Source organism: Pan troglodytes, chromosome X, assembly GCF_028858775.2.
Source record: "Pan troglodytes isolate AG18354 chromosome X, NHGRI_mPanTro3-v2.0_pri, whole genome shotgun sequence".
Lineage (NCBI taxonomy): Eukaryota > Metazoa > Chordata > Mammalia > Primates > Hominidae > Pan > Pan troglodytes.
Window position 1 is genome coordinate 127,354,090 of NC_072421.2, and position 27,161 is coordinate 127,381,250.

Below are 27,161 nucleotides of genomic sequence, written 5' to 3' on the forward strand. Positions count from 1 at the left end.
GCCACTGCACTCCAGCCTTGGCAACAAGAGCGAAACTCCGTCTCAAAAAAAAAAAAGAAAGAAAAGAAAAGAAAAGAAATCAACAGTTACTAAATGCCACACAAAGTTCTGGGAAGCCAAAGACCGAGAGGTATCCGTTTTATTTAGCAACTTTGGGTGTCGCTGATCTTGTCCAGAGCAATTTCTGTGGAATAATGGGGCAAAAGCAAAATGGGAATGGATTACAAGAATGAAAAGAACGGGCCGGGCGCCGTGGCTCACGCCTGTAATCCTAGCACTTTGGGAGGCCGAGACGGGTGGATCATGAGGTCACGAGATCGAGACCATCCTGGCTAACACGGTGAAACCCCGTCTCTACTTAAAAAAAAAAGAAAAAAAAATTAGCCGGGTGTGGTGGCAGGCGCCTGTAGTCCCAGCTACTCAGGAGGCTGAGGCAGGTGAATGGTGTGAACCCGGGAGGCGGAGCTTGCAGTGAGCTGAGATCGCACCACTGCATTCCAGCGTGGGCGACGGAGTGAGACTCCGTCTCAAAAAAAAAAAAAATGAAAAGAATGTTCTTGTCTATTATTTTTCTACAATCATTAATTAATATATATATATATTAGGCCGGGCCCGGTGGCTCACACCTGTAATCTCAGCACTTTGGGAGGCCGAGGCGGGCAGATCACTTGAGGCCAGGAATTCTAGACCAGCCTGGCCAACGTGGCAAAACCCCGTCTCTACTAAAAATGCAAATATTAGCCGAGCATGGTGGCGGGTGCCTGTAATCCTAGCGACTCGGGAGGCTGAGGCAGGAGAATCGCTTGAACCCGGGAGGTGGAGGTTGCAGTGAGCCGAGATCACGCCATTGCACTCCAGCCTGAGCGACACAGCAAGGCTCTGTCTCAAAAATAAATAAATAAAATTCTTAAAAGTTGATGGGAGAAAAAAAGTTGTTTAAAAAAATTTTTTTAAGTTGATGGGAGGTGAGGAAGCGTAGTTACTGATGGCCCCTTCTTGGATAAAAAAAATCTTTTGACTCAGGAAATGAAGAACAAAGCTGCAATTACAAGGGATCAAAGGAGATTTTTCCTTAAATGGAAGGAAACTTGTTATGTTCACCATCGGATCTCCGGGGCCCGGCACAATCTGGCCACTTAATAGGCATTCAATAAACCCCCGAGCTGGCTTGTGGTCGGCTTGCAGGACGCCGTCGCACAAGGACAGGCGCTGTAGTCTTTCCTTCTGGATTCTGCAGTGACGAATGAAGGCGCGGGCTCAGCCCCTGAGAGCGCAGCACCGTCGCCCTAAGCTAACCCACCTTGGGCCACGTGGAAACCAGGGGCCAGGAGGACAGACACCCGCGCGCCAGAGAAATACGGGGTGGGTGGAGAAAGGAATGCCCCACCCGCTGACAGCCGTTTCATCTCAGGCCTCCCAGTTTTCTGCAGGCCCCTCCCTACACGGCTCCTGCTTCTCTCACGCCTCGTACGGAACGGAAGTGACGTGTACGTCGCGAGCGATTGACGGAAACAGAAATTGCTTTGCGGCCGGCACGGAAATTGCTTTCCTTCGGCTTCCGTTCTTGGTCCATGTGAGAGAAGCTGGCTGCTGAAATGACTGCGAACCGGCTTGCAGAGAGGTGAAGGGAAACGGGAGGGGGGATTCTGGGTCTCGTTGGGGGCCGGGTTCCCCAGCTTTTGGGAAATGGGAGCCCCCCCCCTTTAACAGATGGCAGTGGTTCCCCTGAAGAGCTGGCCATTCGTTCCTATTTTCCGCGATCCAGCCTTTAAAGCCCTTTTAATTTAATTTCATTCGCTTACTCCGCTCCTCAGCTGTATAGCCGCATCCCTGTTGGTCCTGATGCTGTTTCTGCCTCCCCAGCTCATTTACTGTGTTTCACATTTTTCGTCACGTGGCCCCTTTTTCTGCCTCTGTCGCGGCCCGATTTAATCCTCTGCGCAGGCAGTGCAGGCGTTATAAACTCCCCGAATCTTGGAAAGCTTTGCTGATTGGAGTCATCCACCACGTTTTGGCTCCTGTGATGTTTTGTGCCCCCCCCCACCCCGCCCCCGGAACTAAATGTAGTCCGTTTAGTAATGTTGGCTTTGCAAATACTAATAATATATGCTGTTAGGTAATGGTACATTTTATAATTTGTTTGTGGGTACCAATCTCCTTAGTTAAGCACCTACTTTACTAAGCAAGCCCCAGGGAAAGTGGCTTACCCAGCTGCTTTCGACCTGTTTCTCCATTCCTGGGAACAAGGATCAAGATAACACTTTTGATTAGGCTGCCTATCAATGAGTCAAATATATGGAGGATGTTTAGAAATATTAATCGTGAAACTGCCTTGCCTCCAGGGCTAGCTAGCAACAGCGTCTTTGGCCATATTATTCTAGGGTCTGACATTTTTACAGCTTCCCATAGGTTATAGGAAATGTTGTGCCAATCCCTGAAAAGTGATAGCTCTTTTACATGCAGTTTTGAAGTCAGGCATCACTCTTGGAGGTGATGCCTGACTTCAGTCTAAATTTCACATCTTGACAAGTTTCCAAAGGCATTCACGCTGCTTTATGTATCTTCTGAGGGATAGGGCTATTCCGTGCTGAAATTACAATGTTTTCGAGAGATTGTTTTAATAGATTAGACATTGCTTCAAATAATAATATTTCTTTTTTTAATTTCGACTTTTATTATAATTAAGGGATACATATGCAGGTTTGTTACATGGGTATATTGCATTCACATTTCTCTGTTGCCTCTTTTAACAGCCTTCTGGCTTTGAGCCAACAGGAAGAACTAGCGGATTTGCCAAAAGACTACCTCTTGAGTGAGAGTGAAGATGAGGTGGGTGACAATTGCTAAACTGCCTTCAAAATTAGGGTAGAGAGCACATTCCTGGAATGGAAAGGTGTGACAATGTTCTATGTATTTGTTCAGGTCTCTCAAATAAATTGCAAATGGTTAGTGTTTCATATATAAGATACTGTATCATATTAAGTGCTATGAGGATTTGGAAACTAAGTTACAATCACTACCCTCAAGTTGCATAAGTATAATTTATAAGACCAACCAAAACAGGCCCGGGTGATGGCTCATGCCTGTAATCCCAGCACTTTGGGAGGCCAAGGCGGGCAGATCACAAGGTCAGGAGATTGAGACCATCCTGGCTAACACAGTGAAACCCCGTCTCTACTAAAAATACAAAAAATGAGCCAGGCGTGGTGGCAGGCACCTGTAGTCCCAGCTACTTGGGAGGCTGAGGCAGGAGAATGGCATGAACCTGGGAGGCGGAGCTTGCAGTGAGCCGAGATAACACCACTGCACTCCATCCTGGGCAACAGAGCGAGACGCCGTCTCAAAAATAAATAAATAACAAGAGATTTTACATGAGACTCAATTTCCATGTTGTCTTTTCCCTCCCCCTCATCCTAATGGTTTTTCCTTTTCTGTGTCTTAGGGGGACAATGATGGAGAGAGAAAGCATCAAAAGCTTCTGGAAGCAATCAGTTCCCTTGATGGAAAGAATAGGTAACGTTCCCGTCAGTTAGGGCAGGTTATATAGTCAATTCCATGAGATTTCTCTGCAGCTAATATTTATTGAGTGCTTCATGTAAAGACCTTAATACCAGTGCCTAGCATATAGTAAGCATTATATAATTAACTGTTAGCTGTTATTAGTATTAGTGCTATTATTGTAAGCATTTGCAGTCTTATTCCACACTGAAAATCTTTTAAAGCATTGAGTAGGCATTATTTAACCCCATTAGAGAAATAAATTGACTTACCCCCAAGGTCACCTGGCTCATAAGTTACAGGTTCAGGTGTGTTTGAATCTAAGTCCAATACGTTTTCCACTATGCTTACCTTGTAATAAAGAGAAGAGATGAGGGTTAGACAACCAAGTCCAAGTTAGGAACAGATCTCCTTGCTGCATCATGACAAAACCTGACCCTAGAAGAAATACAAGAAACCAAAGCCCTGTTTGAAGAGAGAAGTGTTTGTCTCTCCCAACCCCAAGCCCCCATAAAATTTATTCATTCCTATTATATCGTTTTGCCTAATTTCAGGCGGAAATTGGCTGAGAGGTCTGAGGCTAGTCTGAAGGTGTCAGAGTTCAATGTCAGTTCTGAAGGTAAGTTGAACAAAGGAAGATACCCATGCATGAAACCTGTGGAGTTCCAAGGGCACTGTGTTCACCTCACCCCCACTAGGAACTGTTTTTGATGTGGTTAATGACTCATACCATAAATACCTGGGAGAGTGGGTGAAGAAGTGTAGTCAGATGCCCTTCAGTTTCTTCCATCTCTCAAAGAAAGCCTAGAAGGCTGTGGTCAAGGTATCCTACAGAGTTTGATGAGATACTTATAGGATAGACGGACATGAATGAAGACAGCTGCCTCTTAGTAACTTAGTCATAATTCATATTTGTACAATTTCATTTTTATTTCAGTTCTCTTAACAATGCTTTGAGTTAGGAGACAGGCAAATATTCTCTTCAGCCAGAGCTCAGAGAGGTCACATTACTTATTCAAGGGCCTTTGCCTAGTACAGTATTTCTCAACCTTTGCTTTTTTATTGCTCCCCTGAGAGGAGCCTTTCAAGCCTTTTTTTTTTTTTTTTTTTTTGAGACAGAGTCTCACTCTATCGCCCAGGCTGGAGTGCAGTGGTGCAATCTTGGCTCACTGCAAACTCCGCCTCCCGGGTTCACGCCATTCTCCTTCCTCAGCCTCCCGAGTAGCTGGGACTACAGGTGCCTGCCACCGCGCCTGGCTAGTTTTTTGTATTTTTAGTAGAGACGGGGTTTCACCGTGTTAGCCAGGATGGTCTGGATCTCCTGACCTCGTGATCCACCCGCCGCAGCCTCCCAAAGTGCTGGGATTACAGGCGTGAGCCACCGTGCCCGGCCTCAAGACATTTTTTTCCTCATTGTATCCCTCCCCCTGTGCCCCTTCCCCAGGAAATCAAGTCCTAAGGAATAAGAGTTTGTTGGACAGAGTTGAGCCTTGGAGGGACACAAAACATTGTAATATCTAAGATTTTTTTCATACTCCCCCAGAAAGAACCAATTTTCACCCTGGGGTGGCGGGGTGGTAAAATTGCCCCTGTTCAGAATACATGCTCTAATAAGTGGCAGCCGTGGGATTTTATCCTAATACTGAGTCTAGATGCCAAATCTTTTTCACCCTGTTCACAACTTAGGCAGCTAGAATGGGTTTTGCATTTGTAGTAATCACTGGTGTAGCCTCCTAGGGCAAATAACAATGTATTCCAAGCGTACTTATTCAGTGGATATTTATTGTGTTTCTACTAGGTAGCAGTATCAGGAACTGTTGTAGATACCAAGGTTAAAGTAGCGAATAAGATGTGAGCTCATGGGGCTTACATTCTAATGAAGGGAGACAATAAGAGAGGATGATGCAGTAAAGCAACTAAGTGGCTACTTTAGATCGGTTGGTCATGAAAGGCCCCTGAAGAGGCAAAATTGAAGCTGAGATCTGAATGACAAGTCAAGTCAACCATGCAAAGACTGGGGAAAGCATTTCAGGCCAAGGAACAGCTAGCACAAAGGCTCTAAGGTAGAAACATGCACAACATGTTGAAGAATAGGAAAGAGGCCCCTGTGACAAAAGCATTCTAGAGGGTGGGGGTTGATATGAGGTTAGAGAGGCAGATGGGGATTAGATCTCATAGGACCATGTCCTTTAGGTAGATGAGATTCAAAGTATAATGGGGAGTCACTGGAGGATTTTCAGCAGGGTCATGACATGCTGTGGTTTATATTTTCGAAAGATAATTTTGGGCTGGATACAGTGGTTTACACCTGTAATCTCCAGCACTTTGGGAGGCCGAGGTGGGCAGACTGCTTCAGCCCAGCCATTTGAGGCTGGCCTGGGCAACATGGCAAAACCCCATCTCTACAAAAAAAAAATTAAAAAAATTAACCACGCGTGGTGGCACGCGCCTATAGTGCCAGCTACTTGGGAGGCTGAAGTGGGAGGATTGCCTGAGCCTGGGAGGCAGAGATGGCACCACTGCTCTCCAGCCTAAGTGACAGAGTGAGACCCTGTCTCAAAACAAACAACAACAACAGCAAAAAGATCACTTTGGCTGTTTTTATTTTTGGCTGTTATGTGAAGAATGAATTGCAATGGGGCAAGAGTAGAAGCACCAGGAGAAAAGCAAATGAGTTTTGAATAAATATTTTCCCCTATCTTCTACCCCCTAACACGTTTGGGGATGAATGTAGAAGAGTGATAGTGTTGGCATGGCTAGAAATAGGCAATTGAAGTAAGAGAATTATTCTTGCTTCTCTGCACATTTGCCATCTACTGGCATTTTCTACTGAGGCTTCTCCCTACATTATATTGAGATCTTGCCTCACTTCTTGGTCTGACCAGAAAGTTTGACCTTTCCACAGGATCAGGAGAAAAGCTGGTCCTTGCAGATCTGCTTGAGCCTGTTAAAACTTCATCTTCTTTGGCCACTGTGAAAAAGCAATTGAGTAGAGTCAAATCAAAGAAGACAGTGGAGTTACCTCTGAACAAAGAAGAGATTGAACGGGTAAGCTACAGAGAAGGTGGTCTATTAAGGGAAAGAAATTGAATTGACAAGGGAAAATAGGGTAATAGAAAGAAGGGAAAGACCTGAAAAATGGGAGAAGGGGGAGTTGTGATTTCCCCACTATGGATAAGATTAAAAATAATCTACGAGTGCCAGGCGCGGTGGCTCACGTCTGTAATCCCAGCACTTTGGGAGGCTGAGGTAGGCGGATCACCTGAGGTCAGGAGTTCAAGACCAGCCTGTCCAACATGGTGAAACCCCGTCTCTACTAAAAATACAAAATTAGCCGGGTGTGGTGTAATCCCAGCTACTTGGGAGGCTGAGGCAGGAGAATCCCTTGAACCAGGACGTGGAGGTTGCAGTGAGCTGAGATCGCACCATTGCTCTCCAGCCTGGGCAACATGAGTGAAACTCCATCTAAATAATAATAATAATCTAGGAGAAATTGCAGTCCTGAGAAGCAAGAGGTAACCTCTAGCATCCTGATTCTTTCTTGGGCTAAGAAACCTTGCTTCCTAATTTCTTGTTAGTCCTTTGGGTTTGATGCTTTAATCTTGTGGCTCTTTCCGTTTACATGCCTTGCCTGCTTCAGATCCACAGAGAAGTAGCATTCAATAAAACCGCACAAGTCCTCTCCAAATGGGACCCTGTCGTCCTGAAGAACCGGCAGGCAGAGCAGCTGGTTTTTCCCCTGGAGAAAGAGGAGCCAGCCATTGCTCCCATTGAACATGTGCTCAGTGGCTGGAAGGTGAGTACAACAAAATGAAACTGAAAGGTGAGATTTTATAAGTTGGAGATTTCAGAGCCTGCAATTGATTTGATTGGACGTGTTAAGCTAAACCCCAGCATAAGTCATTTTAGCTTAGTGCTCAGAAAGAAGGGGTTGCCCATCGTCATTGTCAGTCATGTGATAGCCAGTCACAATAGCTCTGTGATCACTTTTTTTTTTTTTTCTTGAGACAGGGTCTTGCTCTGTCGCCCAGGCTGGAGTGCAGTGGCACGATCTCAGCTCACTGCAACCTCTGCCTCCTGGGTTCAAGCAATTCTCCTGCCTCAGCCTCCCAAGTAGCTGGGATTACTGGCGTGCACCAACACGCCCAGCTAATTTTTTTTTTTTTTGGATTTTTAGTAGAGATGGGGTTTCACCATGTTGGCCAGGCTGATCTCAAACTCCTGACCTCAAATGATCCGCCCACCTCAGTCTCCCAAAAGTTTTGTGATTACGGGCATGAGCCAATGCGCCTGGTCTCTGTGTCACTTTTCATCTGCTTGTAGTATACAGTACTTGCTATTTCCATGTTTTTGTGTTAAACCATGTGATTGCCCGTATAGCAGGAACATAATAATGTTTTCTTTCTTTTACCCCAGTTTTTAAAAAGCATTTAAAGCCACATTCTGATCCTAGGGAAATCAGGAACTCGGTAGCATTAATGATGCCTTAGTGAGGATATGTGAACAACAGAAGCCAAACTTTGCTTGTACAGGAATACCGCATTAGAATATAATGTGTTGCTGGCAATGACTAGAACTTCAGCAGGTAACTTACTATGACTCTGAGCTGCAGGGCAGGGGTTGATGTTTTAGAGCTGGGTTTCCCAAACACTGACCCCTAACAAAGTTTGTGTCTGAAGCAAAAGGATAATTCTAAGTATGTTTGTTTGGTGGGTGTAATGTTGCCAGTTCTTTTTTATTATGAGGTTATTCTATTTTAATGGTGTTGAAATATCTTTTCTTTTATGAAATGATGGTGGTAGTAAATGATGGGATTGGGGGTGAAATGGTAGTTATGCTCTTGGCAAAATTAGAAGTTGGAAATCCTATGTTGGTCCCTGAAGTCCGGTTTTTAGTCCGAATAACTGCTTTAGAACAGCTAGCCTACTTTTCCAATACACCATTGGTATGGAGTCTATAATGGGCTGATTAGTCTTAAATAGATGCCCTCTTTGTGCTTCTCCTCTTTACTTTCCAAAAACCCAAGAATGGTAGTTTCTTAGGCGTTGGGAAGTTGAGCTAATTAAAGCTAATCAAAGTAAACATTGCTTGCCACAATAGCTAGAAATTGAGCGAGTAGTTGCTTATTATGGGGATAAGCTGTTTCTGATGTTTTTGCTGAAGTCACTACCATTCTCTTTCTAGGAGGCTTCCTTTTCTACATGAAAAAGAGATCAGGTTTAAAGTGTGGCTGCAGGATGAAGGGAGACTTTAGAAAAAAAAAATCAGAGGTAATACAATTTGTAGGATTCAAAAATAAAAAAGCATAGAAGATATGTAGTGAAAAGTTTGATTCCACCCGTGCCCCATCTGATCATTTTTACCCCCATACTCACCCACAAGTAACCACTTGCATAAGTTTGCTGTTGTTGTTGTCTTAGAGTTTTATTTCTATATTCATGTTTACCTCCTTTTTAAATAAAAAGAAGGGTAGCATGCTACTACACACTGTCCTCCACCTTGCTTTTTCCAAATGACAGTGTAATCTTGGAGATAGCAGGAAAATGCCAAGTTTGTTATTAAAAACGAGATGGGGCCGGGTGTGGTGGCTCACGCCTGTAATCCCAGCACTTTGGGAGGCCGAGGCAGGTGGATCACCTGAGGTCAGGAGTTTGAGACCATCCTGGCCAACATGGTGAAACCCCATCTCTACTAAAAATACAAAAATTAGCGGGGCATGGTGGTGTGTGCCTGTAATCCCAGCTACTAGGGGGGCTGAGGCAGGACGATCACTTGAACCTGGGAGGCGGAGGTTGCAGTGAGCCGAGATTGTGCCACTGCACTCCAGCCTGTGCAATAGAATGAGACTCTGTCTCAAAATATATATATAAATAAATAAAAAATAAAAACTAGATGGTAGTGGAGGAGGTTACACTAAGAATAGAACAACCTCTTCAAGATAGAGTGAGGCTCAGATGTCATACATTGAATATACCATGCCGTTCATTCATTCTAAGACTGACTTTTGAGAAATTATGCTAGTAGGGCACAGAGAAATAAGGAAGTGCTTAGTTCAGAGGGTGCTTTGTGGCTAGCAACTCCTAGGTCTCTCCTTACAACTTAGATTGCAAAGTACCAACAACTAGTATATGCTGTATTAGGATTTCTAGAGACTGAATATCAAGTCTCAGACCAGGCACGGTGGCTCACACCTATAATCCAAGCACTTTGGGAGGCTGAGGCAGGTGGATCACCTGAGGTCAGGAGTTCAAGACCAGCCTGGCCAACATGGTGAAACCTCGTCTTTACTAAAAATATGTAAATTAGCCGGGCATGGTAGCACATGCCTGTAGTCTCAGCTGCTGAGGAGGCTGAGGCAGGGGAATTTCTTGAATCCAGGAGGCAGAAGGTACAGTGAGCCGAGATCACGCCACTGCACTCCAGCCTGAGGAAAAAAAAAAAAAACCCTCTACTCTTTCCCCGCCCCCCCGCCAAAAAAAGAAAAGAGAAAGTCTGTACTATAGTTTTGGTCCAGCTCCCTAAAATTTTGTTTAGCTGCAAATAATTAAGTGGGATAATGCATGAGAAGGCATTTGTAAACTGCAAAGTGCTAGAAATGCTGTAAGGTAACTTCTTTCACCCCTCTCCTCACTATTCTCTGTCTACAGTGGTATTTCCCAAGGCATTCTCCTTGAAACCTTAGTCTCTCATTATGCCTTCACAAGAGGAGGAGAGGAGGCATTGCTAGAAAATGCTGCATGCCCCTACTGGAGATCGGAGAGTCACAACATGCTTTAGCATTTTAAAGTCTATGAAACAGGCCAGATGGATGTGGTGGCTCACGCCTGTAATCCCAGCACTTTGGAAGGCTAAGGCGGGTGGATCACCTGAGGTTAGGAGTTTGAGACCAGCCTGGCCAACGTGGCAAAACATTGTCTCTACTAAAAAATATTAAAAAATTAGCTGGACGTGGTGGCTTATGCCTGTAATCCCAGCTACTCAAGAGGCTGAGGCACCAGAATCGCTTGAACCCAGGAGGCGGAGGTTGCAGTAAGCCAAGATTGGGCCACTGTACTCCAACCTGGGCAACAGAGTGAGACTCTGTCTCAAAAATAAAAAATAAAAATAAAGGCTATGGGCCAGGCGTGGTGGCTCACGCCTGTAATCCCAGCACTTTGGGAGGCTGAGGTGGGTGGATCACAAGGTCAGGAGATCGAGACCATCCTGGCTAACACGGTGAAACCCCGTCTCTACTAAAAATATAAAAAATTAGCTGGGCGCAGTGGCGGGCACCTATAGTCCCAGCTACTTGGGAGGCTGAGGCAGGAGAATGGCATGAACCTGGGAGGCGGAGCTTGCAGTGAACCAAGATCGTGCCACTGCACTCCAGCCTGGGCGACAGAGCGAGACTCTGTCTCAAAAAAAAAAAAAAAAAAGAAAAAAGGCTATGAAACAATGGTGAAGACACCTGTTGGATCTAATTTAACTTAGGGTGTACAAACTGATTTTATTAAAATTTCAAAAAAATTGAATTTTAAGCTTTTAACAGAGGAGGCAAATCTTGTTATCTGATGAGAAATGTGTTTGGGGAAGAGCTGGTCTGTCTCCACTGCTGCCTCCTCTCTCTCACCTTCTTCCCCTACTGCCCTACTGAAACTTCTCTCAAAAGGCATTAGTGAGGGGCCTCCGAATTGCCAAATCCCAAGCCCTCTTAGTCTTTAGCATATTTGACACCATTGGCACATTTCATTCTAAAAATCTCTCCCCTCTAGCTTCTGTGATATACTCTGGGTATTTTCTCTCTCTGGCTTTCCTTAGTCCTTTTTATTCTTGCTCTGTAAATTCCATGACTTTTTTTTTTTTTTTTTTGAGACGGAGTCTTGCTCTGTCGCCCAGGCTGGAGTGCAGTGGTGCAATCTCGGCTCACTGCAAGCTCCACCTCCCGGGTTCACGCCATTCTCCTGCCTCAGCCTCCCGAGTAGCTGGGACTACAGGTGCCCGCCACCACGCCCAGCTAATTTTTTGTATTTTTTAGTAGAGACGGGGTTTCACCGTGTTAGCCAGGATGGTCTCGATCTCCTGACCTCGTGATCCGCCCACCTCGGCCTCCCAGAATGCTGGGATTACAGGAGTGAAAATTTCATAACTTTCGACTATCACTCTTAACCCCTTCTTTGAAGCTCCAGTCTCATATTCCATGTGACTAGCAGGGATCACCTGGGTCCCCCATATGCACCTTAAACTTAGTCCAGTCCAAAGTAAGCTTCGCATTTCCTTTCCCCAGACTTCCAAAACCTATACCACCCCCTTCATTCTGCAACTCAGTTAACAGCATAACTCCCTACCCCAGTCACTTAGGTTGGAAACCTCAGTCATTTGACTCCTTCTTGACCCCTTCACTGTCTCCCTCTCTGCCAGCTTATACAGGGGGCTAGACCTGCAAATTCTGTCTCTGTAATAGCCCTTATGCTCCTATTTTCTCTTCATTTTCATTTTCACTGCCCTAATCGAGGCCCTCATTGAACCTTTCCTTTGGAACTTTACATATATCCTCTACACAATCAGCAGGATTTTCTTGCTGAAACACAATTGATCATTGCTCTCCTGCTTAAAATCCTTCAAAGGCTGTTCACTTACAGAATAAAATAAAATTACGTAGCATTGTAGCTATGCTGGACAACACGTTGTTCTATTACATACCACTCCTTTCCCTGTGTCTGTGTTTTTTGCTTATGCTCATCTGTTTGGATTTTTTTTCCTCCTGACAGAATTGTACTTAGGCCTCAAAGCCTAATTCAAAAGGTCACTTCCTTCCCTAAGCCTAACCTACCTCCCAATAATATTTAATGGTGATTTCCTCTGTGATTACCCCTATAGAATAACGTAGCAGTTATGTTATTTAAGGGTAACATAAAGGGTATTTAACCCATTATGTTATGCTGTTTGTGTTGTATATGTCTCTGCTCTCAAAGGCTGTGAGCTCTATGAGGACAGGAACTATCTTAATCAATTGTGTATTCCTAGCACCCCATACAAGTGCCTGGAATATAGCTACAATCAATAAATGTTTGTAAATTGAATTGAATTGAAGGGACATTACAACATTGTAGTATAAATCACTTTGTAGCCTGAGATTGATCACTACTGCAAATACTAAAAGTGGAAGAACATATACCTTTACTATTCAGTAGAATAGTTTTATGGTTAAATCAATAGCATCGTGTAACATGTGATGATGTGCGTTTATGCATTTATCCAAATATTTGTAAGTTTAATACTGACCACGATGTATGTGGCTATTGAAGAAAACCACACATAATATGTGTGTGAGGTTTGAAACTAGCTCTGTTGCCTAGGGCTGTCTTTGTGCCTTGCCAGAATGTGGACCGTGGCATGATCGGCCTGATTATTTAGCCATCCTCATGATAGCATGTGGAATAACTGGTTTACAGTTCATTCGTTTCATACATACTCTGCCTAGCATGCAAAATTAACTGGAAACTGAGGAATTGGAGCCAAAGTTAGAAAATGAGGAGAGTTCAACTTGAACCATCAGGAAACAGGCTAATTACATGAAGGTCTTTTTTTTTGTTTGTTTTTAACATAATAAATAGAGATGGGGTTTCACCATGTTGCCCAGGCTGGTCTCAAACTTGTGGGCTCAAGCAATCCTCCTGCCTCAGCCTCCCGAAGTGCTGGGATTACAGGCCTGAGCCACCATGCCCATCCTATATTTTTTTTCAGGCAATATCCTTTTGTGCTCAAGAAATTAAGACACACACCCCACCATAAACTACATTTGAAGACTCTGCCAAAAAAATGCCATGTTTTTTCTCATTTTCTTTCATCAGTAATTAATGATACCAAGAACACTTATATGCATGGTTTATAGCAGTTGGCTATGGTCAAAAAAAGTTGGGCTTCCCCTCTGAGACATTTGCAGATATATGTCCTAGGTATACCATCAGTAGCAAATAATGCTTATCTTAAGATCTAATCTCACAGGGCATGCTGGGCTCACGCCTGTAATCCCAGCACTTTGGGAGGCCAAGGCAGGAGGATCGCTTGAGGCCAGGAGTTTAAGACCAACCTGGGCAACATGGCAGGACCCTGTCTCTACAAAAAATAAAAAAAGTTAGCCAGGCATGGTGGCTTACACTTGTGGTCCCAGCTGCGCAGGAGGCTGAGGCAGAAGGATCACTTGAGCACTAGAGGTGGAGGTTGCAGTGAGCTGAGATTGGAGTGCCAGTGGACTGCAGCCTGGGTGACAGAGCAAGACTCTGTCTCAGAAAAAAAAAAAAAAAAAAAAAAACTAACCGCCCCTTCCCTCTAGAAATATTCTAAAAGAAGGCTTATGATATGAATTTGAGATTCCTAACTATAAAGTAATAGTTATGTGCTTCAAATGATACATAACAATACAGGGACTCAAGGGCAATGTGCCTAGATTCTTAAGAGAATGGAAATCGGTTTAACATATATTGGTAATCTGGGCCGGCGCGGTGGCTCACGCCTGTAATCCCAGAACTTTGGGAGGCCGAGGCGGGCGGATCACGAGGTCAGGAGATCGAGACCATCCCGGCTAACACAGTGAAACCCTGTCTCTACTAAAAATACAAAAAATTAACTGGGCGTGGTGGCAGGCATCTGTAGTCCCAGCTACTCGGGAGGCTGGGGCAGGAGAATGGCGTGAACCCAGGAGGCAGAGCTTGCAGTGAGCCAAGATCACGCCACTGCACTTCAGCCTGGGCGACAGAGCAAGACTCCATCTCAAAGAAAAAAAAAAAAAAAAAAAACATATATTGGTAACCTGAACACAGTGATCCCCCTCAGCAGTATTAGAGAGTAGCCTCAGCGTCTCCCTGCTGAAGTTGTCTTATATAAGAATCAAATAAGGCTTTATTTATACTTCTGACAACAAGACTGGAACCCCCTTCTCTTGCTGTAACAGCCAATCCTATCCACTTATGATTCCAATTATAGTGTCATAAGTTAGAGAATCATAGGAATGTAAAGAGAGAAAGCTGTAAGAGCATGGCTTAAGACTCAGAATGTTTTGTTGCTTCTTTAAGGCAAGAACTCCCCTGGAGCAGGAAATTTTCAACCTCCTCCATAAGAACAAGCAGCCAGTGACAGACCCTTTACTGACCCCTGTGGAAAAGGCCTCTCTCCGAGCCATGAGCCTGGAAGAGGTAAGTGTGTCATAGGCCCTTCAGCACACCCAGGCATGCCACGCTTCTCCTAGCATTTGTCCTCTGGCCCAGGTGTCACTGTAAGTCTCATTTGTTGTAGGCAAAGATGCGCCGAGCAGAGCTTCAGAGGGCTCGGGCTCTGCAGTCCTACTATGAGGCCAAGGCTCGAAGAGAGAAGAAAATCAAAAGTAAAAAGTAAGGAGGCCCCTGTGAACTGGCCATGGGTTCCACAGAAGAAAGTCATGTGGCTCATCATGAATTCTTTGGAGAGAACCTTTGATGCAGCAACTAGAGTCATGCAGATGAGGTCCAAAACAGGAGTGACTAGCCTTTTGTTCCCCCCAAACCAACCTCATACAGTTTTGCCAAAAAGATGACTATTCAGTTACTTTCTCTGCCTTCCAAGGCATCACAGAGTGGTTCTGCAGAATGAGCTCTGAATTCCAGAGCTGTTAAGGCCAATAGGGCTTCCTTCCTGCCTTTTTGCCTCTTTGAAACTTGTTCGGCCGGGTGTGGTGGCTATGCTTGTAATCCCATCACTTTGGGAGGCCAAGGTGGATGGACCACTTGAGCTCAGGAGTTCAAGACCAGCCTGGGCAACATGGCAAAACTGGCTGGGCACGGTGGCTCACACCTGTAATCCCAGCACTTTGGGAGGCTCAGGCAGGTGGATCACTTGAGGTAAGGAATTCAAGACCAGCCTGGCCAACATGGCGAAACCCCATCTCTACTAAAAGTACAAAAATTAGCCAGGCATGGTAATGTGCACCTATAGTCCCAGCTACTTGGGAGGCTGAGGCGGGAGGATCGCTTGAGCCCAGCGGGTAGAGGTTGCAATGAGCCAAGATCATGTCACTGCACTCCAGCCTGAGTGACAGAGTGAGACCCTGTCTAAAAAAAAAAATGAAACTTGTTCTACCCCTCCCTTGAGTTATAGAGGCAAAGGAGACTCTTTGAGCTGCAGAGGTCCACCCTGAGGACTGTGGGTACCAAGAATCTTGCCAGTCCTCTCAGGTCCCAAACTGACTCCCTATAGCCAACTAGCTCTATGATGCCCATTCCAGCCCCCTGCCTAGGGAACCCATTGGGTAGTATGGGCACTTGTGCCTATGACATCCGTGCTTCAGCTAAATTGCTAAACTCTTCCCTCCTACCCCTACAGGTATCACAAAGTCGTGAAGAAAGGAAAGGCCAAGAAAGCCCTAAAAGAGTTTGAGCAGCTGCGGAAGGTTAATCCAGCTGCAGCACTAGAAGAACTGGAAAAAATTGAAAAGGCCAGAATGATGGTGAGACTACCTCTTGCCCCACCCCCACCCCTTTGAACCAGCTTTCCTTGGAAGGCACTAAAGATGTAAATCTCACTCTGTCCTTTCTTTCTAGGAAAGAATGAGCCTTAAGCACCAAAACAGTGGGAAATGGGCCAAGTCAAAGGCAATTATGGCCAAATATGACCTGGAGGTAAGAGACCCTTGGGGTGAGAGAAGATCTGGAATTGGAGGATGCTAGCAGAAGCAGAGTTGGGGAAGAGCCATGAGGATGGATGGAAAACCAGGAATCTAAAAAGGCATCAGAAAAATCTCTAAGGCAGAAAGGAAAATGACCAGGAACAAGGTGGAAAAGGAGAGATGAAAGGGAAACAGCATTGAAGGCAAGTCCAAAGGGGGAGAGGAGCTTTTTAAAATCTTATTTCACCGTTGATTCCTTGAGGACAAAGAATTTGTCTTCCATTTTATACCATAGCTATTAACCCAGCATTGTATATGCAGTTTAAACAGTAGGTACCAGTAAGAAATACTCACCAAGTCAAATTGAGAGGAGGCAGCTTTATGAAATGGACCAGGAAAGGTGTTATTGCGGTCACTAATGACAGGGCTCTCATGCTGTGACTCTTTCCTCCAGGCTCGCCAAGCTATGCAGGAACAGTTGTCTAAGAACAAAGAACTGACACAGAAACTCCAGGTAGCCTCTGAGAGTGAGGAAGAGGAGGGAGGCACAGAAGATGTGGAAGAACTCCTTGTCCCTGATGTAGTGAATGAAGTGCAGATGAATGCAGATGGGCCAAATCCCTGGATGCTCAGGAGCTGCACCAGTGACACCAAAGAGGCTGCAACCCAGGAGGACCCTGAGCAACTGCCAGAGCTTGAGGCCCATGGAGTTTCTGAAAGTGAGGGAGAAGAAAGACCAATGGCAGAAGAAGAAATTTTGTTGAGAGAATTTGAGGAAAGGCGATCCCTTAGAAAAAGATCTGAGCTCAGCCAGGATGCTGAGCCAGCAGGCAGTCAAGAAACAATAGGTGAGCTGTGATCAAATGGAAGAGGGAAATTCCTAGTGCTGTGGACAGACTATGGGAGAAAAAAAAAATGTGTCCACCCACACACAAAACTGCATAGTGATTAGGCTCTGGGGACTTGCAAGAGTGCGTACACTGGATCCCTGAAGAGAAATTAGATTCATAACTATTTTTCTTCGAAGACATTTAATAAGCAGTCATCTGCATGGCCGTGCAACGTGGTTCAGGCACATTTTCTGTTCTTGGGGGCTTACAGCCTTCAGAAACCCATAATAACTAAACCATCCTCGAAGTCAGGGTATGAGTTAGCGTTCCTGGTACCTACACACCAGGGAGAAGTACGTATGGTAGAATGGCAAATCTGAAAGTCCATTCACACCTGTAGACACAGATAGGTCAATTTTGAGACATTAGGAAACATTTTCTAATTGCTGGATTTTTTTGTTTTGTTGGTTAAGTAGGAGTGGCATTTTTAGCACTTCTTAATGCTAGTTTATGTGTGTATACATGGGGTGAGACTTTACGGAATGAATGACTCCACAGGGCTACATGGCAAATTAGAATTGTGACTCCATACTCAGGCTCTATTTGTATGTTATATTTTCTACCTGTTATCTTGAAGAGATCTTATTAACAATGTTAGCACCTGTGAGATTGGTCAGAGAGTTCCCATTCTGGCAATAAACCAGGACACTAAAAAACCTGCCTAGGAAACTAGCTACATTGAGAAATCACTTGGCTATCTGGACAAATTACCAGGTCTGGTTTGGTTTCACATAGGAATGCATTTAGATGATGGCAAAAATCTGGTTTTACATGGCAAAAAAATTATTTTTTTCTACTTTTTTTTGTTTAAGAGACAGGGTTTTGCTCTGTCATCCAGGCTGGAGTACAGCAGTGCAATCATACCTTACTGCAGCCTAAGACCTCCCAGGCTCAAGCGATCCTCTTGGCTCAGCCTCCCAACTAGCTGGGACTACATGCATGTGCCACCATGCTGAGCTAAGTTTTTGTAGAGACTGAGGTCTTGCTCTGTTGCCCAGGCTGGTCTTGAATTCCTGGCCTCAAGCTATCCTCTCACCTCAGCCTCCCAAAGTGTTAGGATTACAAGTGTGAGCCACCGCACCCAGCCTCCTTTTTTTTTTTCAGGTTTCCACATACAAAAATTTATTTTAAAAGAGCTATCATTTAGAATGTATTATAGGGACCTTTACTTAATAGTTTTGGCTGGATATTTCTGGGATTAATAATTGCAAGTAGTCACTTCTGAGAGAATTTTGGAAAGCAGCACAGCGGGCTGAGATTGTGGGGGTGTACATATATGACCACAGGACCCTAGTGGCTTTCTCTTGAGCCCCCTCAACAACTGGCCATCTAGCTAAATGTGCAGAGCGGCTGACTGTGATATGAAAGAATGAAAGATAGATTTGCATTTCCTTGGACAGTAAATAAATTGAATTTTCTCACACCTTCCAAGAGTGTCCTAAAATACTGGAAAGCCACGGACCCCAGTGAAAATGAGCAAGGAAACCTGATTCTTGAGAAATAAACGTACATGTGTCCAAAGGCCAGATCTAAGGAGCTACAATGGCTTCATGCCAAAGCTAGACAGCAGGATCAACTTGGGAATGGAGGCAACTTGAGTCAATGAAAAAGACAGTTTAGAAGCATGTCACTGCCAGGTTTCCCTCCAGACTGTTTTGAGACAGGTCTCTGTCATACAGGCTGGAGTGCAGTGGTGCAACCTCGGCTCACTGCAAGCTCCACCTCCCAGGTTCAAGCAATCCTCCTGCCTCAGCCTGCAAGTAGCTGGGATTACAGGCATATGCCACCACGCCCAGCTAATTTTTGTATTTTTAGTAGAGACGGGGTTTTGCCATGTTGGTCAGGCTGGTCTCAAACTCCTGGCTTCAAGTGAATCACCCATTTCGGCCTCCCAGAGTGCTGGGATTACAGGTGTGAGCCACTGCCAAGCCAGCCCCTCCAGACTCTTGAGACTAGTGTTATTTGCTCAGATGTTGCCAGTGGAAGTGTGAGCTACATCCACTGGATAAAGCAGCTACTTCATCCCTTGACTCAGCCACAGCAGATTATGAAATACTGCTTTAAGATATGGAGTAGAAATTCTTGAGTCAAGATGAAAATCCTGGATAAGGTTTTTATAAGCAGTGAAGCATAAATTACAATGAAGTTACATTGAGAAGCCACCTGTTAAAGTGGCTTCCTTTTTTAAAATTTGGAACTTGGGGCAATCTTCCCAAGCAGGGTTTACTGCACGAGGAACTTAAGCCACAGTCCCAGTTATACAGTGGATCATTGGCAAAGCTGGGAATAGGACCCAGGACGTCTGCTTCCAATACGCTACTTTTTTTTTTTTTTTTTTTTGAGACGTCTTGCCCTGTTGCCCAGGCTAGTATGCAGTGGCACAGTCACCGCTTCCTGCAGCCTTGACCTTCTGGCTCCAGCAATCCTCCCAGCTTAGCCTCCCAAGTAGGTGGGACTACAGATCCACACCGCCATGCCTGGAAATTTTTTGTTGTTGTTGGAGGGGTGGAGGTGGTAGAGATGAGTTCTCACTATGTTGCTCAGGCTGGTCTCGAACTCCTGGGCTCAAGCTATCCTGCCCCCTTGGCCTCCCAAAGTGCTGGCATACAGGCGTGAGCCACCATATCCGACATCTCACATGCTACTTTTTTTTTTTTTTTTTTTTTGAGACGGAGTCTCGCTCTGTCACCCAGGCTGGAGTGCAGTGGCACAATCTCGGCTCACTGCAACCTCTGCCTCCCTGGTTCAAGTGATTCTCCTGCCTCAGCCTCCCGAGTAGCTGGACTACAGGCACATGCCACCATGCCCAGCTAATTTTTTGTATTTTTAGTAGAGATGGGGTTTCACCGTGTTAGCCAGGATGGTCTCGATCTCCTGACCTCATGATCTGCCCGCCTCGGCCTCCCAAAGTGCTGGGATTACAGGTGTGAGCCACCGCACCTGGCCACATGCTACTTTTAATTACCAAACTCCATTGCCTGCTATGATTAGCGTACTGTCTAGGAGATTCAATGTACAGAATCTTCTTTTCCCCGTTTGTCCTTTTTATAATGTCTTATGTGGTACCTAGCACTTGGTGGGTGCTCAACAAATGCTTACCGACCAGACAACGTACAAACCTCCTTTTCTGACAGTTTTCATTCTTTTTCCCCCAGATTCTGGCAGCCAGGAGGTGCTGTCTGAATTGAGAGTACTATCTCAGAAATTGAAGGAAAACCATCAGTCCAGGAAGCAAAAAGCAAGTTCAGAGGGGACTATTCCCCAGGTCCAGAGAGAGGAACCTGCCCCAGAAGAAGAGGAGCCCCTCTTGCTACAGAGACCAGAGAGAGTACAGACGCTGGAAGAGCTAGAAGAGCTGGGAAAAGAAGAATGTTTTCAAAATAAGGAGCTTCCCAGACCTGTGTTAGAAGAGCAGCAGTCAGAGAGGACCCCAAATAATCGCCCTGATGCCCCTAAGGAGAAGAAAAAGAAGGAGCAAATGATCGACCTACAGAACCTCCTAACCACACAATCTCCCTCCGTGAAGTCTTTGGCAGTTCCCACAATAGAGGAGCTGGTGAGCAGAGCCAGAGTGGTGGGCCATTGTTCAGAAAGTGTCGTTCTTGCGCAAGGAGTAATGAAGCTTTGTTTTGCTGGGGGCACATTTCAGTAGTTGAGAGGTCCAGAATAGTATAGGGCCAGGCTAGTCCCAGTGACGTTTTAATAGATGCAGATATATGGGTGCTGCCAAGACCCCTATTTCCGAAACCCTGATCCACAAAAACTCCTCTGGGGTGACTCTAAAACTGCTCTCAGAGGTAAGAGGGAGTAACTCAGAGTTCTGACCAGATCCCAGGCAGGACAACTTGAAGTCATTGAACTGTTGCCAAAGTTTTATTCAGTGGGATCTCAAATGGTATAAGACTCCCCAGTTAATCTGAAACTTAAAGTGAAGCGTCCCGGCACCTGTCTTTTCAGGGATATAAGCTGGAGGAAGCCTACAGTCTGGCCACTTAGAGCTCCTGCTGCTAACACGGGCCATTCCTTCCTCCACGCTGCAGCTTCCTTACTGAAAAGTTTAAAATTGTGTCATATGATAATGAGCTAGGGATATTTACCCTAGAGGGAAGAAAATTTGAGCATGATTGGCTGTGCATTGGTTTGTATCGCAAGACCATCATTGTTCAGCACTTCCCCCTAGGGGGCGCTAAAATGTCACGACCCAAAATTCAAGCGTTCTCGCCATGAACCACAGCTCATAAGCCAAGCTGTAGCTCTCGCTTATTTCTTCCCAGGAAGATGAAGAGGAGAGAAACCATAGGCAGATGATAAAGGAAGCTTTTGCTGGGGATGATGTCATCAGAGATTTCTTGAAAGAGAAGAGGGAAGCTGTGGAGGCGAGTAAGCCAAAGGACGTGGACCTGACACTACCTGGCTGGGGCGAGTGGGGTGGTGTGGGCCTAAAGCCCAGTGCCAAGAAAAGACGCCGGTAAGAATGCCAAAAAAAGTCTGTCAAAAGGGCACCAGGTTCTCCCCCCTCGCCCTTCGGTGTCCTCCCTACCCTTTTGACTAAGTCCTTAATGCTCCTAGTCAGATGTCCTGTTGTTTTGCTTTCCAGGTTTCTCATTAAAGCCCCTGAGGGTCCTCCAAGAAAAGATAAGAATTTGCCAAATGTGATTATCAATGAGAAGCGCAACATCCACGCAGCTGCTCATCAGGTGAGAGCTTAGAGAGCTCTTTAGCTGCCTGCTTGTTACTGCCTGGCTCTCTTGCTTGAGAGGAGTATTCTAGTGATCTGTAGTCAAGAGAGACGTGTGATCTTGACCACAGAATCAAATCTGTTGTTTTCACTGAATGGCTGTTAGATTTATCATTTCAGATAGACTACGCTGTTTTAATTACTGGCCAGGAAAAAAGTTTAGAGTCAAGGTAATGCTCAAACAGAGGCTATAAGGTTTAAGCTGTAGCTTAAGAAAAATGAAGACAAACCGGTACTTGTTCAGGAGAATGAGAAGATTGTAAGTTGTGTCACATGATAATGAGCTAGGGATGTTTACAAGAGAAGAAAATTTGAGCGTGATTACGGTGTTCAAGTATATCGAAGGTTATTGTATGAAGTCACATAAAGTAGAAGTTAGAGGAGATACAGAATTCAAGGCTGCTCTGGGAGTATGAGAATGTGTAAAGGGGACTCAAGAACGAGATTGGACTAGATGACCTTTATGTTCCCTTCAATTCTGAGATCTGTCCCCAGCCAGTATATTGAAATGAGTTACATTTTTCCCTCGGAAGGAATAAAGAATTAATGGCTACAGAACAGAGGTAAGAAGATACACATTTCAATAACATTCTTTTTGATCTTATTTTGTGAACCAATCACTGCAGAAACTGAATCATAACTACTGCAGTCCCAATTAAACCTATATAACTAGAAAATAGGCAGTTACACGATAAGGGAAGGGGGGAAAGGGTGCTTCAGTGGGCCAGGATTCCAGGTGATGGGTAGAGTATGGAGCTCAATAAAGACCACCCTTCCCTTCCAGGAGTCTGTTTGTTTTTTTAATACAGTCATGGCAAACTGACAAATAGTTTTCTAGGAATCTCCCCTGATTTTCATCTTTTTAATAAGTTACTGCAGGTTCCAACATGCAGTAGAATAAAGTGCTTCAAGGTGCCTAGGGGGGACTTCTGAGACTGAATACTTTGTCCAGGTGTTCTCTTTTTCTGTTGCCCTGGTTGACAAGCACAGATGTAGCCGTCAACCCAAATAAGACATTCCCTTAACTTAAAGAGAATCTGTTTCCTTTGCTACTACCAGGACCACCTGATAGTACTTAGCTTCTCTTGAGTATTCCACTGAATGTTTCCAGAGACTACTGATTTTTGTTTGTTTTGTTTTGTTTTCAGATGGAGTCTCACTCTGTCACCCAGGCTGCAATGCAGTGGCACGATCCCAGCTCACTGCAACCTCCACCTCCCAAGTTCAAGCTATTCTCGTGTCTCAGCCTCCTGAGTAGCTGGGATTACAGGCATGCGCCACCACACCCAGCTTATTTTTGTATTATTAGCAGAGACAGGGTTTCACCATGTTGGCCAGGCTGGTCTTGAACTCCTGACCTCAAGTGATCTGCCTGCCTCGGTCTCCCAAAGTGCTGGGATTACAGGTGTGAGCCACCGTACCCTGCCAAAGACTACTGATTTTTACATCCCCATTTTCTGCTTACGTGTTTTCCTCCTTTGGCCACTGGGGAAGTGTTGAAAGATTATTTAATGTCTGAAGGTAGCAATGTGGTGGAGGAGTACCAGGCAAGGAAACAGGAGCTTTGGGTTCTGTTCTCCAATGCTGCTCCTCATTTACTTAGGTCCATCACTTCCCCCCTCTAAGCCAAATCTTCAGGCCAAGGGAGATAACCATTGTCAATATCTAGGGCCTTCCAGCTCTACATTCTGTGGTGCCAAAAGAAGATGAAGCTAAGTGGGCCAGGCATGGTGGTTCACGCCTGTAATCCCAGCACTTTGGGAGGCCAAGGCGGGTGGATCACAAGGTCAGGAGATCGAGACCATCCTAACACAGCGAAACCCCATCTCTACTAAAAAAAAAATACAAAAAAAAATTAGCCAGGCATGGTGGCAGGCCCCTGTAGTCCCAGCTACTAGGCAGGCTGAGGCAGGAGAATGGCGTGAACCTGGGAGGCGGAGCTTGCAGTGAGCCGAGATCACGCCACTGCACTCCAGCCTGGGAGACAGAGCGAGACTCCATCTCAAAAAAAAAAAAAAGATGAAACTAAGTGTAACGGCCTGGTAGAGTTCAGGATTCGGGTTCCTTAAAACATCAATCCTGGCCAGGCGCGGTGGCTCACGCCTGTAATCCCAGCACTTTGGGAGGCCGAGGCGGGTGGATCACGAGGTCAGGAGATCGAGACATCCTGGCTAACACGGTGAAACCCCGTCTCTACTAAAAATACAAAAAATTAGCCGGGCGTGGTGGCAGGCACCTGTAGTCCCAGCTACTCGGGAGGCTGAGGCAGGAGAATGGTGTGAACCCAGGAGGCAGAGCTTGCAGTGAGCGGAGATCGTGCCACTGCACTCCGGCCTGGGCGACAGAGCGAGACTCTGTCTCAAAAAACAAAAAAAAAATATCAATCCTAAGAGAGGGAAGGAGGAGACTGAAAGCATAAAGAGGGTAGAAAAGTCATAAAATCCACAGGGATACACAATGGTCTGGATTCTTGCAGTCACAGTGTTACATAGGAAAGCTCACTCTGGGACAACAGCCCTGGAGCTCCTGTAGCTAGATAGGGACAGTGTCACTTGTAATCCCAGCTACTTGGTAGGCAGAGGTTGCAGTGAGCAGAGATCACCCCACTGCACTCCAGCCTGGGCCACAGAGTGAGACTCTGTCTCAAAAAAAAGAAAAACAAAGATGGGCAGTGTCAGGGTGGTTTTTCAGACCCTGAATTGTTGAATAGATGGGGGATCCAGAGCCAACTCAGGCCCCCCTACTCCCAAATGTCATCAAACAGATTGAATTCCTAAAGGCAGATGGGAGCAATGGGACGCCTTGACCTCTCAGTCTCTTCACTTGCAGTCATCATGTGGAACCGTGGCCTGTACCAAAACAGTACCTGATGAAAGCTGCCATTACAGTATACAACTGCACCCCAGGCCTGCCTCATACCAAGTCATTCTCCTTCCTTTCCAGGTACAAGTGCTTCCATATCCATTTACCCACCATTGGCAATTTGAAAGGACCATCCAGACCCCCATAGGATCCACATGGAACACCCAGAGGGCTTTCCAAAAGCTGACTACTCCCAAGGTCGTCACCAAGCCAGGCCATATCATTAACCCCATAAAAGCAGAAGACGTGGGCTACCGGTCTTCCTCAAGGTCGGACCTGTCTGTCATACAGAGGAATCCAAAACGAATCACCACACGTCACAAAAAACAGCTGAAGAAATGCTCTGTAGATTGAGCTGCTGGAGGAGTGACAGCCAGGAGCCCTGACTTCACTTCCTTTGGTCCAGTTTTACTCTGATACAGGGTGGATTCCAAAACTGGCTCAGTACATTGCATGTAGTTAAGCCACATTTTAAAAATAAAGGCATTTTTAAATCTATTTACCTGGAGTATATGTTGCATTGTCCCCCAGTGGGATCATTTCGTTCAAGTCAGACACCTTTGGACTCTACAGCATTGCATTTCTCGAGTTGCACTTGTCAGGGCCACCTCCTTTTCTTACCAAGGATTATGTAGTTGGTCCTAAATCGAAATGGAGAAAGTAACTTCTGTAGTCTGTAACCTTAAATATATCACATCAGATATGATCCACCATTAATAACTGCCAACTTGAAGAGACAGGGTTAATAATGATAAAATATTGTATATTTTAACCTCTGAACCTAGAAAGAGGATGTACAAACTGCAATTGGATTCTGCCCTAGACTGATCCTAAGACCAGGACGGTGCCGAAGCTGGGTTCTGTCCCCACAAGTCTAGCCACAGCCATTTTTTTCACATGTGTGAGCTTCCCAGCTTGTACAGGCTGCTGTCTACAATATCTCGTATATAACCTTCTACTTATTTTCTCATAAGAAGACCAGGAGGTTTTACCCTTATTTTGTAGATAAAGGTAGATGTGATTTCAGAAGTAAACCTCTATTGCCTTTCCTTCCTAACTCAGGGCCCACTCCTCACCATTGATTGAAAGTGTAGTTTATTCAAGCATTGCTTTGCTATATGACAGTTCACATGGGCTTCTCAGCTCTGAGGAACTTGGCCTGCCTTTGGATGGCAAGAAATATACGGAAAGAGCCCCTGCAGCTGAGTTTCCTAACAGGGAATTTGGGAAACCCCTCTGATTCCAAAATGACACCACTACTGCACCTTGTCTCCTACCTTGGAGATTCAGTCCTATCCCCAGTATTCTTAGACCACAGTGGGTTCATTTTTGTGTCACAGGCCCCTCTAAAAATATGTTGAACGTTATGAACCGTCTCCAGAAAAATGTGCACACACACACATTTGTATGGCATTTTACATACAGTTTCAGGGGTTTTCAAGACATTTGGAATCCCTGGGCCAAAAGCTGTACCACTCCAAGTTTTCTTTTGCAATCCCCCCAACAGATACGGCCTTCTGAGCACACCACTCTCCAACTGAGCACACCACTCTCCAAATCAGTTCCAAAACGTTTAGACCTCAATGGTAGCTAGTCCCAGTTATCTTAATAAGAGAAAATTTTCAGAATAGAGCGTGCATCTAGTGTTACACATTAAACTGAAGTGAAAAGCCAAAGGATACATTTATATGAATTCCCCAGTGGGGTCCCCTGTGGCCCCCTACTATTGCTCATCCTCTTAAGAAACAACCTGGGACTGGGAAGGTAAGGGAAATGAGTATGTTGAGCAGTGTTCAGTGCCCAAAAGGCATGCTTAAGTATCCATTGGCTTGAGATTATCCACGATCCACTCGCTGGTTGACACTTAAGTCAGTAGCCAGTGGTAGGGGATGCGGGAGCCCTGCCCACTCCTGCCTCCGTTTAAGAGACCACAACATTCTCTTGCACTCTTTTGAGCACAAAGCTGCTACCTCCGTCCCACCCACCCCCCAAATTGAGGCGCCCAATCAAGTGTCCCCGGTAAATGGCCAATCCCCGTCTACTTTCCCGGGACCCTCTTCAGCTCCGTTTGCTCCCCACTACCCAGGAGTGATGCAAGCGACCCCATCCTTCAAAGGAGAAGGCAGGTGCCAGAGCGTGCTATAAACGACGCCCATTCCCAGCCTTCCAAGCCCCCAAACAGATTCGATTGTTGTTTCGTGGGGCTTTTTTTTCTTTTCTTCCTCCGAACCTCCGAAGTGTTCTCCCTTCCCATTGGCCGAAGCTGCCCCTTGACGCCACCCTGGCCTTGCTCGCTGATTGGTCCACTCTGGATGTGCCCAAGCCTTTTTCCCAGGGTGTGGCGCCCCCCCGCCCCCAACAGGGTTCTGACCCCTGGCTCCTCCCTTCCCCCCAAGCCCCGCTCTCTGTTCCGAATGGTTCCGCCCTGGCTCGGCTCCCCCACGGCCCAGGCCGCTGCCCTTAGGGCCCCCGGACGGGGCGGGGCACGCTGGGGACGGGCAGAGGGCGGTGGTGGCGCCTTCCTGCCGAGTCCGAGGCCGCCCCCGCCACCCTTCTG

General features: G+C 45.7%; 1 protein-coding gene across 1 annotated transcript; it reads left to right on the forward strand.

The window, feature by feature from the left end:
- Positions 1-1,476: 1,476 nt before the first annotated feature.
- Positions 1,477-25,102, forward strand: UTP14A (UTP14A small subunit processome component). The gene is made up of 15 exons (XM_016943914.4): positions 1,477-1,621; positions 2,754-2,829; positions 3,443-3,513; positions 4,053-4,117; positions 6,404-6,546; positions 7,139-7,294; positions 14,550-14,669; positions 14,770-14,864; positions 15,832-15,955; positions 16,050-16,127; positions 16,569-16,962; positions 20,160-20,560; positions 21,279-21,472; positions 21,602-21,701; positions 24,686-25,102. Exons 1-15 carry the CDS (start codon positions 1,596-1,598, stop codon positions 24,956-24,958), a joined length of 2,316 nt encoding a protein of 771 aa, XP_016799403.2. The 5' UTR covers positions 1,477-1,595; the 3' UTR covers positions 24,959-25,102.
- The last annotated feature ends 2,059 nt before the right edge of the window (positions 25,103-27,161 follow it).

Excerpts from the sequence above, each read along its gene's own strand:
- UTP14A (XM_016943914.4), top strand. The coding sequence starts at position 1,596 with ATGACTGCGAACCGGCTTGCAGAGAG. Across the intron at positions 7,295-14,549 it reads ATGTGCTCAGTGGCTGGAAG|GCAAGAACTCCCCTGGAGCA; the intron begins GTGAGTACAACA and ends TGCTTCTTTAAG. Across the intron at positions 20,561-21,278 it reads TTCCCACAATAGAGGAGCTG|GAAGATGAAGAGGAGAGAAA; the intron begins GTGAGCAGAGCC and ends ATTTCTTCCCAG.